The following is a 17,746-nucleotide window of genomic DNA, read 5'->3' on the forward strand; positions in this document are numbered from 1 at the left end:
TCCAAGGAGGCATTTTAAGGGTTGCAGCAGCTTTGGGTGAAGCATTTCCCCCCTCAAGCTGTCTGCGTGGGCTATGGGGGAAATGTGAAATGTAGCAAAGTTAATGCAGTAGGAAAGGAGGAAATTGCTCTCCGTGCACGTTCTAGTTTGGATTGAAAGCTGTGGGCATAAATGACATCGAACTCATCTGAGGTAGGGTGGGATTCACCTGCCCGTATCTGTTGAGTGGGGGTCAATCTGTTGATTCAGATGAATCCTGCTTGGTATGTCTGTAATTTCCCAAATCAGCTTTGCTGTCATTTGGCATGACTAGATTGCTCCTCTGATCTAGCATAGGGCAGGGATGGATTGGGTTACCTGCTAGGTTCTTCTGTCCCTGCTGAATATAATGGAGCTCCAGGTGATCAGCTCACATACATCACTGTACACCACAGATTTTTGGCATGTACTGGGATAAATCTACATCTAACATTCAGCACAGCAATTTTAGCACATCTATGGCTGGCTTCAGTTGCCTGGAGAAGCAGAACAACATTGCCTCAGTAGGAAAAACGGAGAAGCATGAAATGTACACCACTTAAGATTATTTATGAATGTATCATACCTCTGTACACACGATCACAATCTCATGGTAAATCTCAGTTGCTGCAGAGTGAACTTTAAGCTTATTCAAAGCATCACCTCTCCCTGCCAGCCTTGCTTGACTCTTCTCTGAGCTGGCCATTAACTGGATGCTTTTTATTCAAACTGTAGTCTAAATGCTGTTTATATTTGATACAAGGAAGACTTGCACAGCTTGTGCAGTTCAAGCATTTTGGCCTATACCATCTCCTTGTCTCCTCCATTTTGTGCTGATTCAGATAGGTTAGAAGGATGGTTTTTTGCAATGAAAATAGCACAGAGAAGTGAAATAGGAAAAATGTGAATGTGCTGCTTTTGCTCAGAGCTGTAGATTCCTCAGCAAAATCTAGGGCAGACTACAAGCACAGAACAAAAAAAAAAACCTATTCCAAATTCAGGAAATGGAAAGATATATAAAGAAAGGGCAAGAGGATTTAATACTATTTGCCAACTTTTTCAGACCAGAAGTCCACTAAAAGACCTTTGTAGACCAAGGTCTACCAACAAGTGGACTGCAGGTATGGGATAATTCATCTTTTCTGAACAGAAGCTTTCCACCCAAGTGAGCTGGAAAGGGGAATCAGAGTGAGAAGAGGATGTTTCACTTTTGACATCCCAAACAGACCACAGGATACAAGATTGAATTGATTTGGGTAACTGCAGAGGAAAAGAGCCATGGAGTAACAAAATCAAGCTGGAGGTTGGATCTAGTCTGTCTGTACATAGATGAAAAGGGTTGTTTTTAAGGCATAATGATGAAACTACTAGCAACCTTCATGGTGTCTCAGGCTCACCATTTCTTGTGGTATTACTAATAGACGGGAGAAAATGATAATTCTCATCCTGTCATCAACCACTTTCTATGTATTTGAAGGCTGTTTTTATGCCTACATTCAGTTTAGCCTTCTTTAGATGAATCAATCAACTCTCCCAGTCTTTCTTCATAAGTCATGTTTTGTAAACACGGATTCTGATTGTTTTTATCAGTGTTATTTCCAAGTGCTCTGCGTCTTTTTTAGGTGTAGTACCCAAAGTGGACACAGTACTGCAGCAGAGGCTTCTGTTTGCCATCAGAAACCATCTCATGCTGTACAGACAGTCTCTTTTTTTTGGTGAAATTTGTTGTTTGTGGGTTTTTGCTGTGGTTTATTGTTTTCTGGGGTTTTGTTTTGTTTTTGCTGTTGTTGTTTTCAACAGAGTACAGTCTCTATGCCATTCATGTCTTGATCCCTGGATATTAAGGCTAATCCCTATTGGTCCAACTACAAAGAACCAATAGCTGACCAGAAGCATGTGGGATTGTTTTTTCTGCTCTTTCCATTAAGTTATTTAGAAAGGAGAAGGCATATAATTTGAGGTGGAGGAGGTGCTACAAGTTATACAAACGTTACTTGAACAACTGGGTCAGACATAAAACTGAACAGTTATGAGCCTGTCTCTCCCAGTGTTGTGAAGGAGACAGTAAGACTGCAAAGATGTTGAGAGAAAAAGAAATAGATCCATTTAGAAAACATTGCTGTTTGTAGAACTGAGTGAAAGCAGATGTAACCCAGTGAACTTCAGATCTTGAAGTAATGCTGTTTCTATCACTTGCTGAGAAAAGCGAGCAATGCCAGTCGAAAAAGCTCTAAAAATCATTTTGCATGACTCACACATAATAGAAATGAGCGTTAGGAAACTGACTTTTCTTCATCATTCTTTCTTCTTGTAAGGATGTACGGAAGTGCCTATCACATCTGAAATACCTTTCCTTATGTCCTAATTCCTCTCCCTTTGTTCATCAGTACTTTCACTTCAGCACTGCAAGCTGGAACCACTTTGTCGCAATGCCGTGCCAGGAACTGAGCACAACAGGGAATTTTATTTGAGTTTGAAACTAACCAAGGTGGTAAAATTGTAAAAGACAAGCGTTCAAAAGTACTCAGGCTCCTTAAATAGGAATTCCCTCTCATTCTTTTGATTGAAATGCTTGAAGATTTTGGAAATGATCTGATTTCTCTTGGTTAGCACAGAGCCTGGGCCCAATGCCTCCTGTACAGACAGTGGTGGCAAAACTGACATCACCAGCACGAGGTAAAGTGTTTTCACTTCTCAAGCTTACTTCTTGCTTTCCAGAAGCTTGTTTGCATGTTACCAGCTAAGAGTAGTGATGAATGAGCAGCCATAAGCTGAGCGTATGTCCTTGTTAAGACAGTTTCTGCCTTCAGTCTTACTCCAAACATGGCCTGTGCCTAGGCCCAACTCCTCTGCTGTGTTTAGACACCCTTCTGCTAACAGACTGGAGGAGTGAATGCTCTAGAAGTGGAGATGTAGTGCAGGACTTCCTATCTTCAGTGCACCATCAGATGGTCAAAGACAGTGAGCACACTGAGGCTTGTGCTTCTCTGGGGCTGACTTGCACATGTTCTAGTTGCGGCAGGTAAACATCCTGCAGTAACACTGACTGAAGATCTGCTCTTTCTTCACACCAAGCTACTGATAAAACTGCTTTTCTCTCTGTCTCTATGTAACTCACCTGTTTTGTTTCTGAAGCCTCTTAGTGATCTGCTTCCATTAAGCTGATGTATTTCAGGTAGCTGTGGCCAACCTGCCCCTTGGCCCAGCTGTTCCTCACTAGGCTCAATTGGCTGCAAGCATTTTGTCTCCTCGTAATTTGTTCCTAAAAAAGAGCTGTGGGTGAGTGTGGAGACGTAACTGCACACTGGGATCTTGCTGTCTGACTGCAAATCCTACCAGATGGTTGAGAAAATCAGTCTGTGACTTTACCTGCCCTGGGCCTTCCCTTAAGTCTCCCCAGTAGTTTCAGTAATTCTCACGCTGCAGTGCAACTAGCCAGTGACCTTAAGAAGCAATCAGATATTTGCATATAATTGCAAAACATGAAAATAATAATAAAAATACGTGGGATGTGTGGTGGTGTGGAGTCTCTCTTATCAACAGGCTCCACAAAAGCTCCTTTTTTTTGTTTATAAGGAACTACAGAGCAGAGATGTCTGGTTTTGCAGACAGGAAGGGTGAGGGAGGGAAAACAATCCCACTTGTTTTCTCCTTTGAGCAACAACATTTCTCTGAACTAAAGAAGGCAGCAAAGCCACTTGGCAAACAGGCTAAGCATGTGAAGTACCTCGGCTGGAAATATTTATGCTTGTTCCTGTCCTGTAACGCACGCAGCCTTTTGCTGTGTGACAGCATTCTGCTCCACATGTGCTGAGGAGATGGATTTGCCATCTGGTGCAGCCAAACCCTTTGCAGCCTGTGAGGAAGAACACTGATTCTGACCACCTGTGTCTCTTACACCTGTCTCCCCTACCATACAAAACACAGCCTGTCCCAGCTGTGGGTTATTTCTTTGCCTTTGCCTCCTCTGGCTTGTACTCTAGAAGGGCTCTCTGTGTCTCTTGCTCCTCAGATACCCCAGCAGAGACCTTTTCCCCTCCTGCCCTTCCCCAGGCAGCAATAAGAAGAGGAAGAAACACAGAGAGGATGAAAGCAGGGGACGTACAGAATGGCTGTGCTGTGGGGAAGCGCTGATGTTGGCAGGCTGCTGGGCAGCACATCCCTAGCAGGGCTATGGGGCCTTGGCCCTGCTCCATGCAGTTTTGGCTTACTGAGGGCTGACACTTTTAAATACTGATTTTCTGTGATGACTGAATGTGAACCGCTGAGCTTCCAGAAAGGTATCAAGAAATTGTGAGATGAGAGATTTTGCGATAGCCACCAAGTATAACAAAACTGCTCGTGGCATCAAGATGTTAAAACAAGGTGTAAATTAAGTTAAAAAGCCTATTGCATTGGTTTTGCTGGGCTATATTAGTATCATCTGTTTTGTAAACTGGAACATTGCTATTAAAAGAACGCTGTGGAAAAGGCAGATACCATTAACTATTTCTTAGTTGACTGAATGACCTCTTCTCATCACTTTGTGAGATAACCACATCTGCCTTTAATAGAACATGGCTGGCTCAGGGCCTGGCATGAGGTAGGATGTGTGCATGGGGTGGGATGCCAGCTGCTTGGCTTATGGTGGGTGTGCAGCAAAGAAGATGTTTGTGCCTCTGGAGAGGTTGTTTGTCTTGGCCATCCAACTGAACACTGCACTGAGATACGGTCGGTGAGTCACTTTCACTGTTTCTTAGTGGCTGGGGTTTGGCTTCTGCTTTTGCTGCTTCCAGGATGAAATGTCAATAGAAAGGCTTTTATGTGACACTCTGTGTTATTGTTTATAAATCCATTTGTGAAGAAGGAAAAGGCAGTCTCCAAATACAAGAATATTTTGGCAGATTTCCATCCGCAGTAGAGATTTAGAACTTCTGAGCTCTCACTTCCTTTGGAAATATCAATCAGCATGCAGTGCCCTGAACACATTTACTCTGCAGCAGAATATAAGAGACATGAGACATGTCTTTGGGGCTGACTGCTAATTGGAGAGGTGTAGCCACACATTTCAGCTGGTCTCTCCCAAATACAAAAATAATGGCAAGTATAAAGTCTGGTGTAACCAGTAGAAATCACCATGTATGTTATCATGAGAGCAAATTTGTAAGAATCTTCAAATATTCTTTTTTTTTTTTTTTTTTTCCTTATTTTGACTGCCAGACTATGTAATTGCCCCCATTGAAATACTGATAGTCCATGTAATTAACTTCTGGGAAAATTGAGGCTAAAAAGGAAAATCAAGGGTGAAGCCTGAAATAATATTATAAAATAAGGTCAATGAAATAGGAGGTGGTTGATGGTGTACCTTAATAAAAGCTACCACATGGAAGTCTTCATTCATGGGAACCTGTTCAAGAGTACGACATAAATCTCAGCTCAAGATGTGGAATTAAAACACACACATTTTGTCTTTACAAAGGTGAATACCGAGGGCATGTTTTATTTGAGGGCTTGGTTAATTACCTCCATACTAAGATAAGTTTTTGTTAGAAAAGTTAATAAAGTGAAAAAAAAGAAACATAACTGTAAAACGATCATATCAGCAAAGTGTTGGACATGGCCCTCAATGCCTCTGCTTTTTTTGGATTCTTTTAGAAGAATTAAAGGCCAAATATCTCAGTGACCTGTACAAGTTATTTAAGAGAAGAGATGAACAAAAGGCTCTCAGGAGTCTATGTACGCCTGAGTGTAAAAATGTGTTGTGCTGAATTAGTAAGACCTTAAAATTTAATCTGTCGATTTCTTTAATATTTGGGCAGGCAACAGCATCTCCCAGCATCCCATAGAGGATCACTGTAGTGACAGGAAAAGAATCTGGCCTTCTATCTTTCTCTCCAGGCCATCATATTCACTCATCCCCAGTCAGTCCTGTGCACTGGATGAAGATGCAAGGCCATCTTACTCTACAGGTCCTTCCCATTTAGCCACCATCCTTGTTCCAGAGAGATCTCAGCCAGCTAAATGCCAGCTAGCAACATCTGTACACTAACAGATTCTGGTAGATGTCTGCTCAGATGGTCATCTGTGCTGAACCGCTAAGTAGCTCTTTTTGATATCTCTTTTTTCTGTCTCCCTCATGCCCTTCAGTTTGTTTTTGTGACAGAATGCATCCAATGGAGCAGAAATACTGTGCTGGTGTGCTGGAGAAATTAAGGAAGGTTTGAATGCTTTGCTATGTGGCTTGAATTTTATTTTTGAATGTGTGTGTTTTTTAAATAGCAGAGAAATCTAGAAAGATTATAATGACATTAAAACATTAAATCCTGAATACCCAAATACCTTCACAAGGGAGGTGTGGCTTCTTCAACTGAACAGTGAAATGTCAGCAGAAGTATCCTGTTGCTAATCAGGCATCCCTCTGCCATACCTACCCAATCTCACATGTCCAGTTTGGGACCCCCTTCTAATGCAAGCTCCCCAGCCCCTTAGCAATGCACAGATTAAGAATCCATTATCCCCAGAAAACCAGGATGGGGACATCTAGAGTGATCCTGATGAGAGTGGGCCAGATGAAAACAATCCTTTGTTTCCCATAAATCCTCCTGAAGTCAAGAACTGAGGGACCTTGGGGTAATGCTCTGTGACGCACTGCATGAACTGTCCTCTGGGACCCATTGCAACTGACAAATTTACAAGGACGATATTGCAGAAATCCAGGTGGAACAGAAACTGAGTACTTATTTCAAGTAAGCTTAAGTGGTGGGGACCGAATAGTGTTGAATGGAGACAAAATAAATGTCTACTGGGGTACAGAAGTTTTCTTAAATTTGGGACCCAAGCTGACAAACACACCCCATTCTATTACCAGCCAAGTAGTGTATTGGGCTGAGGGGAACCATAATCTCAGTCAGTTCTCTAAGGAAGCTCTACAGCCAATGCAGAAGCTGCTTGAATACAAGCCATGAGCAAACAAGTGTCCCTTGGTTTCCCACTGTCTGTTACAGTAGATTTTGTGATGTTAGAGTCACTAATTACAGGAGCCCTGTCAATTCCTAAACCCTGTCTAACTGCAACACGGGATGGAGTAAGACAAGACATAAGAGATAATGAAGCTCTAGGTGACAGTGTTTGTAGTGCTCTCAGGCGTCTCCTACGTGGGCAGAATTAATGCACAGCATTGTTAATGAGAGCTGTGAAATGCGCTCGGGTGATGTACTCGTGGAAAAACAAAACCCAAGACCTTGGGAAGGAGATCATAGGGTGAGATATGTGAAACAGGGAGCAGAAACTAAGCTGTAAGAAAATAAATCTAAACCCTTGCAAGCAGAATTTCAAAAACAGAAATCTCTCGGCATTCTCAGGGCTGTGACTTGAGGTCATCCCACTGGCATTATCTTGAGTCTAATTGAAGCATTCCAGAAATTAGATAGCAGTGGAGTGAAAGAGTGCGTTTTGACTCCTTTGGCACCTGTTCCTGGGAAGGGAGGCAACATTTTCTTCCCCTAAGCAAGGATTGCATGGCATGAAACAAAATAAATGAGTAATGTCTGGCAGGCAGTTGGGTAAAGTAGACACTTATCACTTATATTTTTATTCCAGTTAGTCCTTAGGGATAATTTGTGAAATTTTTAATAGATACAAGAGCACAAATTTCAATACTAACACAACAAGATGCCCAGAAGTTGTGTGTGAGACCAAAAAGTTAAGATTACATGAGTAAATGGAGCAAAAGCTGTTTGCCAAACTGCCAAGGTCAGTTTATGGCTCCCACTCAATAAACAAATGTCAGCTACTTGTTTTGCAGTTAGAGACCAATAAAGACCCAAGATATTTTGGGTTTCAGCGCTTTGAATAAATGGACCTGGTGCCTGCTGAATGTAGTCTTTTGGTTCACACATCAATCCCAAGCCCAACAGAAATAGGGAGGCTGCAGTGTGTGTACTTTGTGCAACCCCTGCACTTCCTGATTCAAATATCACCAACATATTACAGTATCCAATTTCTGCTGTGGAAGAAATGAACTTCGTGAAGTCATAACTGACTGGGGTAAATGACAGATTATCTCCAGAACTCACTCCTCATACACTCACCAGTGCAGCCAGTTAAGAAACCAGATGAGGTGCCATTTTTCAACTGAATATTGGATTAGGAATCAGAACCAGTACATGCCTGTGCCCCTATTATAGGTAAACGGGCTTTCCCCAAACACTCTATTTACTATAATCTGTTCTAATCTGGACCTGGTGATTCAAAAAGAACTTAATTGTTTAGCTCAACTACATTTAGATGAATAGAACAACAATGGGAATGAATGGGAAAAGTAACTTTTATCTTTACTACAAGCACTTGAGAAAATGCATCAAAGACAACCTGTGATAATCAGTTTATTGATGCTATGCATCTGACCTTAAATAAACTTGGTGTCCCACTTGTCTGGGGAGCTACCAATGGCAGTGGTGCAAAACATAGAAATACTGCACAATGGATTTTCCCTTCTTTTAAAGGGGTAATTTGTTCAGACTCTTCCTGCCAAAAAAAAAATCTCAGTTTTTCATTTACTGCACCCTCCAGTATGGCAGACAGAAGTGCTGTGTTTGTGTTATTCTAAACCACTAGTAATGTTGCTTTGACTTGTGGTCAAGAGATCCTTAGAATGGCCATGGTATTAAGCTCATGCAAGTATATTGGGCATATGGGAATAGACTCTAGTATGGAATATTTGAATCTTTCCACTGAGATCATGAATGGAACTGAAATATAAATAGATTTGGGATAATATTAACTGAGGAAGTGCTCACTAAGCCACTTTCAGTAATTTATCAGCAATTCTGACTGTTCAGGAAGGTCTGGGTTGACTGGAGGCTAGCAAATGTGACACCCATCTACAAGAAGATCCAGAAAGAAGACTTGAGGAACTACAGGACAATCAGTCTGACTTCAGTGTTGGAGAAGGTTATGGAGCAGATCATCCTGAGTGCTATCACTTGGCACATATAGGATAACCAGGTCATCAGAACCAGTCAGCATGGGTGACTTATAAAAGGTGGGTCCTGCCTGACTAACTAGATCTCCTATGATAAGGTTACTCAGTGAATGAAGGAAAAGTTGTGTGATTTCTACCTAGACTTTAATAAAACATTTGTTTTTTCCAGATCATTCTGAAGGAATTGCCTACTCATAGCTTGGATGTATGCATGCTTCTCTGGCTAAAATCTATCCTGGCCCAAAGATCTGTGGTGAATGTAGTTAAATCTAGTTGGAGGTCAGTCATAAGTTTTGTTCCCCAGGGCTCAGTATTGGGGCCAGTTCTCTTTCATATCTTTATCAGTGATCTGGATGAGGTAATCAAATACACCTTCAGTAAGTTTGCAGATGACACTAAGTCAGGCAGGACTGTTGATCTGCTTGAGCATAGAAAGTCTTTACAGAGGGGTTTGGATCATCTGGATCAATGGGCCAAGGCAAAATATACGTGATTCAACAAGCCTAAGTGCTGGATCCACCACCTGGGTAACAATAATGCTACAGGCTGGGGAATGACTGGCTGGAAAGTTGCCTGTCAGAAAAGGACCTAGGATTTTTGGTTGACAGCTGATTGAACATGAGCCAGCAGTGTGCCAAAGTGGCCAAGAAGGCCAATGGCATCCTGGCTTGTATCATAAATTTTGTGTCTGGTAGGACTGGGGAAGTGATACTCCCTTCTGTACTCAGATCTAGTGAGGCTGCACCTTGAATACTGTGTTCATTTCTGGGCTTCTCTCTGCAAGAATACCAGTGAGGTCCTAGAGTTTGTCCAATGAAGGGCAACAAATCTGGTGAAGGGTCAAGAGAACAAGTCTTAGGAAAAGCAAAGAAATGGTCTCAAGTTGTACCAAAGGAGGTTCATGTTGGATATTATAATAAATGTCTTCCTTGAAGAGGTTGTTAAGCATTGGAACAGTTTGTTCAGAGAATTAGTTGAGTTGCTATCCCTGAAGGTATTTAAAAGATGGGTAGATATGGTGCTTAGGAACATGGTTTAGTGGTAGACTTGGCAGTGCTAGGTTAATGGTTGGACTTGATGATCTTAGAGGTCTTTTCTACGATTAAAAAAAAATCCAGTGCTTATGGATTAACAATATGCAATACTTTGGTGTCTATCATATACTCAATCATTGCACTAGGATTAAATCTCAGTGGGAGTATATCCATTAGAACATAGAAGACCGCCAAGAAAAAGCCAACAAGACAGAAACAAATGACAAACTGTTGATGGTAGTGCATATGTTACATGGGAACTACAAGGATTTATTTGTGAGAGTAATGTGAGACATTCGTCTTGACACTGAACATAATGTTTGTCATGTTGAAATACATTCTGATTAAATCCCTGAAACTGCACTTGCATATATTGGAAAGGGATGTGAGAGAACTCTTGTATGAGAACTCCTTGTGGTTTTATGTCTGTAGAAAATAGTAATGTAGATATAAGTTGTTTAAATATTTGTATTTGTAACTTTACTATAATTATAGAATATAAATTTAAATATTCAGCTCCTGTTACTTCTTATCAGTAATTACAATCTGATTATATATTGAGTCCAGATTCTATTGGAATGAATCTCACGCTGGTGAGAATGTTGAATGTGATGACTTGTATCAGTTGCTAGAGCATGCCTGAAACAATTGGACAAAGCCCCCGCTCATTGTTTATCATCATACAGAGGAGGTACATGATGCCCTGGAAAGACTGAGAAAAGATGAAGTACGAAATTGATGGAAAATTCTTGGGTGATCACTGACAGCAACAGGAATTTTTAATTACATGCTTCATCCAGCTGTGATTGTACTGACTCCAATGTTAGCGTACCAATTGCTTATAATCATATGGTATATAAAAGTTTGGTACATTATAAAACAAATAACCCAGCTTCAACCACCCAAAAGATACAAAGGAGTGCATAGCAAATAGCAACACTGCACTGTCTACTTCCCATGGATCTACAAGTGCATAACTTATCAATATGCTCTTTATGGTACAGAGATAAGAGGTGACTGTACCATTCCTTACCTGCAACAGATACCCTGTAAGTGACTAATAGCAAGCTTCTTGAAAGTTCTTGCAAGACTAAGATTTCTTATCTACGAGTAGCTTGCTAACAGGCTGTAAGGTACTGAGTGATATAAAGGATCAATTGCATGTATTATCCTTTAGATGTAAAATGTTGGCCATCGGGTCCATTCTAAGCCTTTGGTGACTTTGTTAAATCACTATCTTATAGCAATAAAATATATTGCAGCTTCTCTCTTATGAGGGAAGCATGTAACATCCTCTATGACAGTGCCTAAAGGATACCCTGACCAGTCTCCAAGCCACAAGAGAGCACCACAGCATCCACTCCAAGGAAGATTTACAAGGATAACTAGACACTGCAGGACTCAGTGCATGTGGGCTCTGGATAGTGTAAAAATGTAAAAACATATAATAACAGCTATCAGAATTGTCTGTGTATAGATTAGTTTTCCCTGTCAAAAATGGCATTTAACTCAAACCTGCCCAGCCAGGTCCATGTAGTATCCACAGTGGAGTTTTTTATGCACACAGATTTTGTTTCTGCTCCTGTAGCAGTTGGCTACACTCATTCCCACATGCCTAATCCCAAGCTGTCTGTTCAGCCTCTTTCCTCCCTATTGCACCACTCTTTGGAAATGTCAGATATTCTAGAAGGCTGAAGATTTAAAATCCTAGAAGTGAATTCTAAAAGGATAAGCTGTAAGGGTTTGCACTTGTCTCCTGCATCCATCTGGCATGGCTTTTTTTTGTCAGGTTTCCTCTCCCCTCCTGCTGCAGGAACTTTCAAAACTGAAATGGACTGTACCTCTGTGACTTTGAATGAAGGTCTGACTACCAAAAATTTAGAAGTACATTAGCCCTGGACTCCTCAATGCATGCAACAGGGAAGCTCCCTGCACCCACCTCAGTGCTCACAAGGCAGACCAGGGTAGAAAACCTGTTTGAACAGAAGTATTTTAAGGCATTGGCTGAATACCAATTACTGCAGAGACCTATTCATTTTGCAGTACAGTCTCTGCTGCTATGTAGGAGTAATCAAAGAAAACTAAAAGCAAACCAGAGATTACAATCTATTCTGGCGAAGATGAAAGAGCATTGTTATTAATGCCCTAATAACAATCTTTGCATTCCCATCCCTGCACCAGCTGCGAGGAAAACATGTTGGCAACTAGCAGCACTTTCCAGACTTCCTCACTGAGTTTCTGCAAATGAAGACCACACGTTCAGGATTGTCCCAGGCAAAATCATCACAGTGAGGTTAAGTGAAGCACAGGCAGCTACTTTTGCCCATATCTTGACAAAAGTGAGAAAGACGCTCAACATCTTAACCTCTTCTCCTTTACAGAAATAGGAAGGTAGGAGGTTCATAGCACAGAAACAGAATTGCAGAAATGCTGACAGATTTCCAGGTACAAAGAACTATAAAATGAAATCTGCTTTGTAATGTCTTATCTTTCCCTGGAATCCTGCAGATTTTAAGGCAGTATCAGATTCTGATTTTTCTAACTTTTGGGTCAGTTTCTCCCCCGTAACTGGCAACTGACTGTCAGAGCCTCCACCCTCTGTATTTTTCATCAGGCTATAGGGCAGTCTGGCCCTGCAGTTCTTGGAACCCATTTGTATATCTTTTATATCTTTGTGGCCACACATCCTCCCAGTAGGCACACCTCTTTCCAGTCTTCCCACAGCTCTGAACCGTTCTGCTCCAACAAATCAGCCAGGTCCAGTGTGTCTTCATAATAAATCACAGTAAGCAGTGATTCATTGTGGTTTAGATTAATGAATTTTCAGAGCTTATGGATTAAAATCTTGGAAACAAAAGGCTAGAAAACAAAATTTGGCAGCAGGATTCTGAACCACTCCAAAATCTCTAACCTGCAGTGCCTCAGCTCTGAGATAAAAAAAATCCAGGTTTCACAGAGTTGTTCTGGCTCTTGGAGGACTCCTGGGCTCTGGATGCTTCTTCTGCAACACTCTGCCCACAAGGAATCCCTGAATCTTGCTCTGGATCTACAGCAAAACTGCTGCAGGAAATCCCTGAGGACAAATTTCTTGGACAGAGGGAATTAGCCTTCTTCAGTTTGTACACATTGTGTAAGGGGCTGTTACATCAAACATGGCTTTTCTTCATGAATGACCCTACAAATCAATTTTTTGTCTTATTTGATGCTACCCTACCAAGACTCATTATTTCTCAAACTATCTCCTACCTAGGCTGAACTATTTAATGCACTTTCTTCTTTCTCTTTCAAAGGTAGGGCAGTGACATGCAGTGTGTTAAAGATAACCCCAAACCTTTGCTGTATGTTGTTACTACTTTTGAGGATCTCTGGAGCTTTCTTTAGGGGCCAAGCATGCACTCAAGCTGTCTCGGCTGATTGGAGAGAAGACCGAGTAGTCTAATATCAGAATTAGTAGCCTTTTATACCAACATAAAAACCTAATTGCTCTGAATATAAAACTCTCTGTGCTGGAACCAGCATTTCAGTCTGTCCAAATGCTGACCTTTCTTCCTACTGAGAAGTGAATAGTGCTTGGGGATTAAGCCATAAACATCATGTCTCACAGTCCCTATTCCCAAATTTGAGCTACTGATCTTAGTGTATTCCTTCTCTTCTGATTGCCCCTCTCAAAAGCACACTTGATGAGGTATGAGCATGAAGTTGCACCAGTGGAGGTTCAAGTGGGCTATTAGGAAAAATTTCTTCTCTGAAAGAGTTGTGAGGCACTGGGACAGGCTGCCTAGAGAGGTGGTGGAGTCACCGTCCCTGGAGGTGTGTTAGTGGCACTGAGGGACATCATTATTGGGCATGGCGGGGATGGGTTGGACTATATGATCTCACAGGTCTTTTCCAACCTCAATGATTCTATAGTTCTATGATCCTATGCCGTTTTGCCACCACTCGGCGGCAAGCTACACCGCTCCTGGGCACGGCCGGCTCTGCCCTGGGCCGCGCTTGCAGCACCATGGAGAGCGGGCAGCTGGAAGACCAGCGTGTCGTGGGGGCTCCGGCCTCAGCCCTCACCCCGTGTCACCCCATAGCAGCCTCACCGGCATTGCTCTCCACGTCCGGATGGTGTCCCGATTAACAAGGCTGCTTTGGGCTGCAATAGTTGTTGTTTGTCCTCTTTCAGCTTCCTTCCTCCCTTTAGCTTTATTGCAGCATCATGAAATCGCAGCTCTGAATCACTACTTCACTCATACAGGCACTGACAAGACTAAGAAATGCCAGCAGAAGATCTGATCAAGCAAAGGCTGAGGGAAGCACATTTCTACTACTTTCTGGTACGCCTCCAGAAACTCGTGGCAGGGAGAGCCATGAATCCATGCCATAGGCTGCGAGTGCCAAATGCTGAACTCATTACCTGAAGAAGTCTAGCAGCTGCCCTGATTGACTGTGGAAGGGTTATAGGAAAGAGGACAAATCTGATAAAAAATAACTGGAGATTGCAGGAATTCAGGATGATCAGCATAAGAATAAGGAGGAGAGATGACTATTGCCTTTGGAGCATTGAGTTAGGAGAGATGGGGTGGTAGGTAGACTGGGTTGCACAGGCAATGTTTGTGCCTTTGCCATGCTCCTGTCAGCATGGAAAGTCGTTTCTGGTATATACACCCACACTACCAATGACAGTGTAATAGTACTGCTCAAAGAAAGATCATTGAAATCTGTTTCTTTTTGTTGTTTGCTTGCTGTGATTTAAATGTGGGGAAAAAATAAACATCTTAAAACTTCAGAGACTGTATTGGAAGTCTCTGCTGTAATAGACCCTGAAAAGTGCAATATGATCAAATGAACCTGCTTTGGAGTAGAAGTGACTTCTGTTATTTACTGCTAATACTTTCTGTGGGGGAACCTAAGGATAGACTGGAGTGCAGCAAGGAGCTTGTGTAACAAAGTTATCTTTGGCTGTAGGACAAATTGCAACCAGACTCCATAAAACCATAACAGTGCAGTAGTACAAGTTATTCTACCAGCCCTCCCCAAAATCACCCAGCCAAGAACGATGATACATTGACAGTCTTTCACATGAACTTTCTAGTGTTTTACAAGGAAGGACAGAGAGTGGAGAGCTCTTTCCCTGCTGAACTCATGCTTTCCTTGGATTACCAGGAGTTTATGTTTAGCAGATTTTCCAAACAAAATACCTCTCTCTTTCTCAATAGTGCTTAAGCTACGTGTAACACTACCCTGTGCTGCTGCCTGCAGTTTAAAATTAGACTTCCTAAATGTCAGTCTAAAAGCTTGCCATCCTCCTGTTTTAACAAGAGCATGCAACTTTAATTTGCTGTGGATTTCTTGTCTATGTTATTCCAAGGAGAAAATAAGCCAAATCTTACTCAGGTGCCTAAGTACGTATCTGAAAGATATTTGCATACTGATGTGTAGTTTGTTTGTTCAAATTTCAGTCTGCCAGAGATCAAAATAACAGTAAGAATACAAAGTACAAGTGGCAAATGGATTACAGCTGATAAGTCCAAAATCAGCTTTTATATGAATTGTAAGAGGAATAATGGAAGCTTATAGTTACTAAAGTGCTTTAAACAAATTTGATTAGGTGTGCCTGAGAAGAATCTGTTTTTTGTTTTGTTTAGGTATTTTTTAATTATTTATATCTCAGCAAAAATAATGCATGAATTATAATTTGCAAAAGGATAACATTCACATTTAAAGCAAAGCAGGTTTGAGTTTCAATGCCTGTTAATTCATTTCTGGTTGTTGGCATTCTATAAAAGCAGTGCAAATCACCTCACTCATTCAGATCCCTGTGTGTCGTTTGTGATGGTGCTGAGTAGGGATGGCAGCCTGCCCAAAATCTCAGAATCATCTGTACATGTAAGAGTTGATCTGTAGGCCCTAGCATGCAGCCTGGTGTAGTGGGTGGTGAAGGCAAGGCATGGGTCTGTAGCATCCCTATGTTTCCAGGTGTGGGGACATGTATGCAGGGCTGTGTTTACACCTTGTGTGAACAGCAGCTGTGCATTTTGTATCACTGCCTGTGCACACTTTATAATGGTGCTTCTTGCTGGTCTCATAAAAACACTGAATGTTCGATGGATTTATGTTTTCTTTCCCTAAAACACCTGTGTCTTGACTCATTTTTCCAACCTTAGCCTGACCCCATCTTGTTCTTACACTGCCCACATGCAGGAAAGAGCAGTCCCTCTGCCCTGCCCTCAGGAGCAGTTTCACTGAGAACACCACCTTACCTACAGACTCAAGGTTTAACAAACAGAAAACAAACCTCTTCACATACTGCTTTATACAGAAAACCTGTTGTGCTGTAGACTTTCAGTGAGCCACTGCCCCTGAGGAAACCCTGATTCCTGATTTCAGGTAAGAAGATCCCCCCCATTTGCTTTTGTGCTCTGATAAATGGCTTCAAATACAGCATTAAAATACATCCCATTAAAATGGACACTGGGAATAATATACCTTTGATCTCTATAGACTGTGGTAAAGCAAGTATATATACATGCATTTAATTTCCTGCATGTGAGTATCTGCATAGTATTTGTGGATGGGGTGCTTTGCTACCTAGTTTCCTTATATACCAGAAAAGCACAGATTGCTATTATGGATCTTCCTATCTTTCCTCCTGTCCCCATCCAGCAAGCTGTATGTTTATGTTTGCATGGAAGTTAGAGCTGGAAGACAGTTTTGTGCATCTCTCTACTCACACTGGATTGTTACTGACAGTGTGTTTGCTGGAACTTTGTCCAGCATACTTATCTTGTACTACCAATTGCACAGTAGAGCTTACACTCTTTCTTGAAGTACATATCATTTCTACAGGTTGTTTTTTTTCTGTCATTCTGCCTATGCTATCCTTATATTCATAGCAGTGCTTTAATCATGATCTCTTGCACAAGCTGAAATAATCTCTCTCCTCAGACTCCCATCCTGCAAGAAAAAAAACCTCTCTGTATGTTCCAGTTAAATTCCACTTACCTTCCACTTTGAAGATAGTAAGGTGAGGTCTGCAGTGAAAAGCACCCAGTGCGTTGCCCGCGCAGTTCATCCACAGACCCTGGAAAACCCAGGTTGCAGTGATAACAGATGATGCTCGGCTTGTGACTTTCCACTCGTTCGATGCAGTAGCAGCAATCGTGGCTGCTAACCCACAAAAAGAAAATATAAAAGCTATAATCTGTATTCCTAGCATGTTTCTCTGTAACCCAGGGACTGGGTAATGCCACAGTGTGGAGAAAAAAAGAGCTTTGGTCACGTGAGTAAGAAAAAGGCATAACATAAGCAAATTATACTTGAACAAGCTCAGTTCTTCTTGCTACAGAAAGTTAATGTAGCTGAAAGAAATCGCCATGCTTGAGTGATTTAAGAAAGGCCACGGGCGTTGCAAATGTTTAGAATGCAAGACAAGGTACAACTCTATGGGAGCTAATTACTAGTACTTACTTGCTGATTTCTAATTGTGAAAAATAATTAAAATCTTTTCATAGTTTTTTTTCGATTGCATTATTCCAGTTAATGCTTAATTTTTAGTTAATTGGAAACCTAAAAACATCACATCTAGCAAAAAAAAGTCCAGAGTCCAAACTGTACAGTGCTATTTAACAGATTACCATAACATTTGAGAAGAAACACACAACAGTTGAAAAATGCATCTACAAAAGGCTGTGAAATTAATTCGCCCATAGCCAGACACCATACAGACTGCCGTAAGACAGTAATA

At 41.5% G+C, this 17,746-nt stretch overlaps 1 protein-coding gene across 1 annotated transcript in view; it reads right to left on the bottom strand.

The window, feature by feature from the left end:
* The window catches only part of CLDN10 (claudin 10), a 53,066-nt gene extending 35,821 nt beyond the window's left edge, over window positions 1-17,245 (bottom strand). Inside the window, exon 1 of the mRNA XM_015851548.2 lies at window positions 17,005-17,245. Coding sequence (XP_015707034.1) covers window positions 17,005-17,218 — 214 coding nt within the window. The 5' untranslated portion in view covers window positions 17,219-17,245. The remainder of the gene's footprint in view (window positions 1-17,004) is intronic.
* Window positions 17,246-17,746: the final 501 nt, after the last annotated feature.

This window comes from Coturnix japonica, chromosome 1 (genome assembly GCF_001577835.2).
Source record: "Coturnix japonica isolate 7356 chromosome 1, Coturnix japonica 2.1, whole genome shotgun sequence".
Lineage (NCBI taxonomy): Eukaryota > Metazoa > Chordata > Aves > Galliformes > Phasianidae > Coturnix > Coturnix japonica.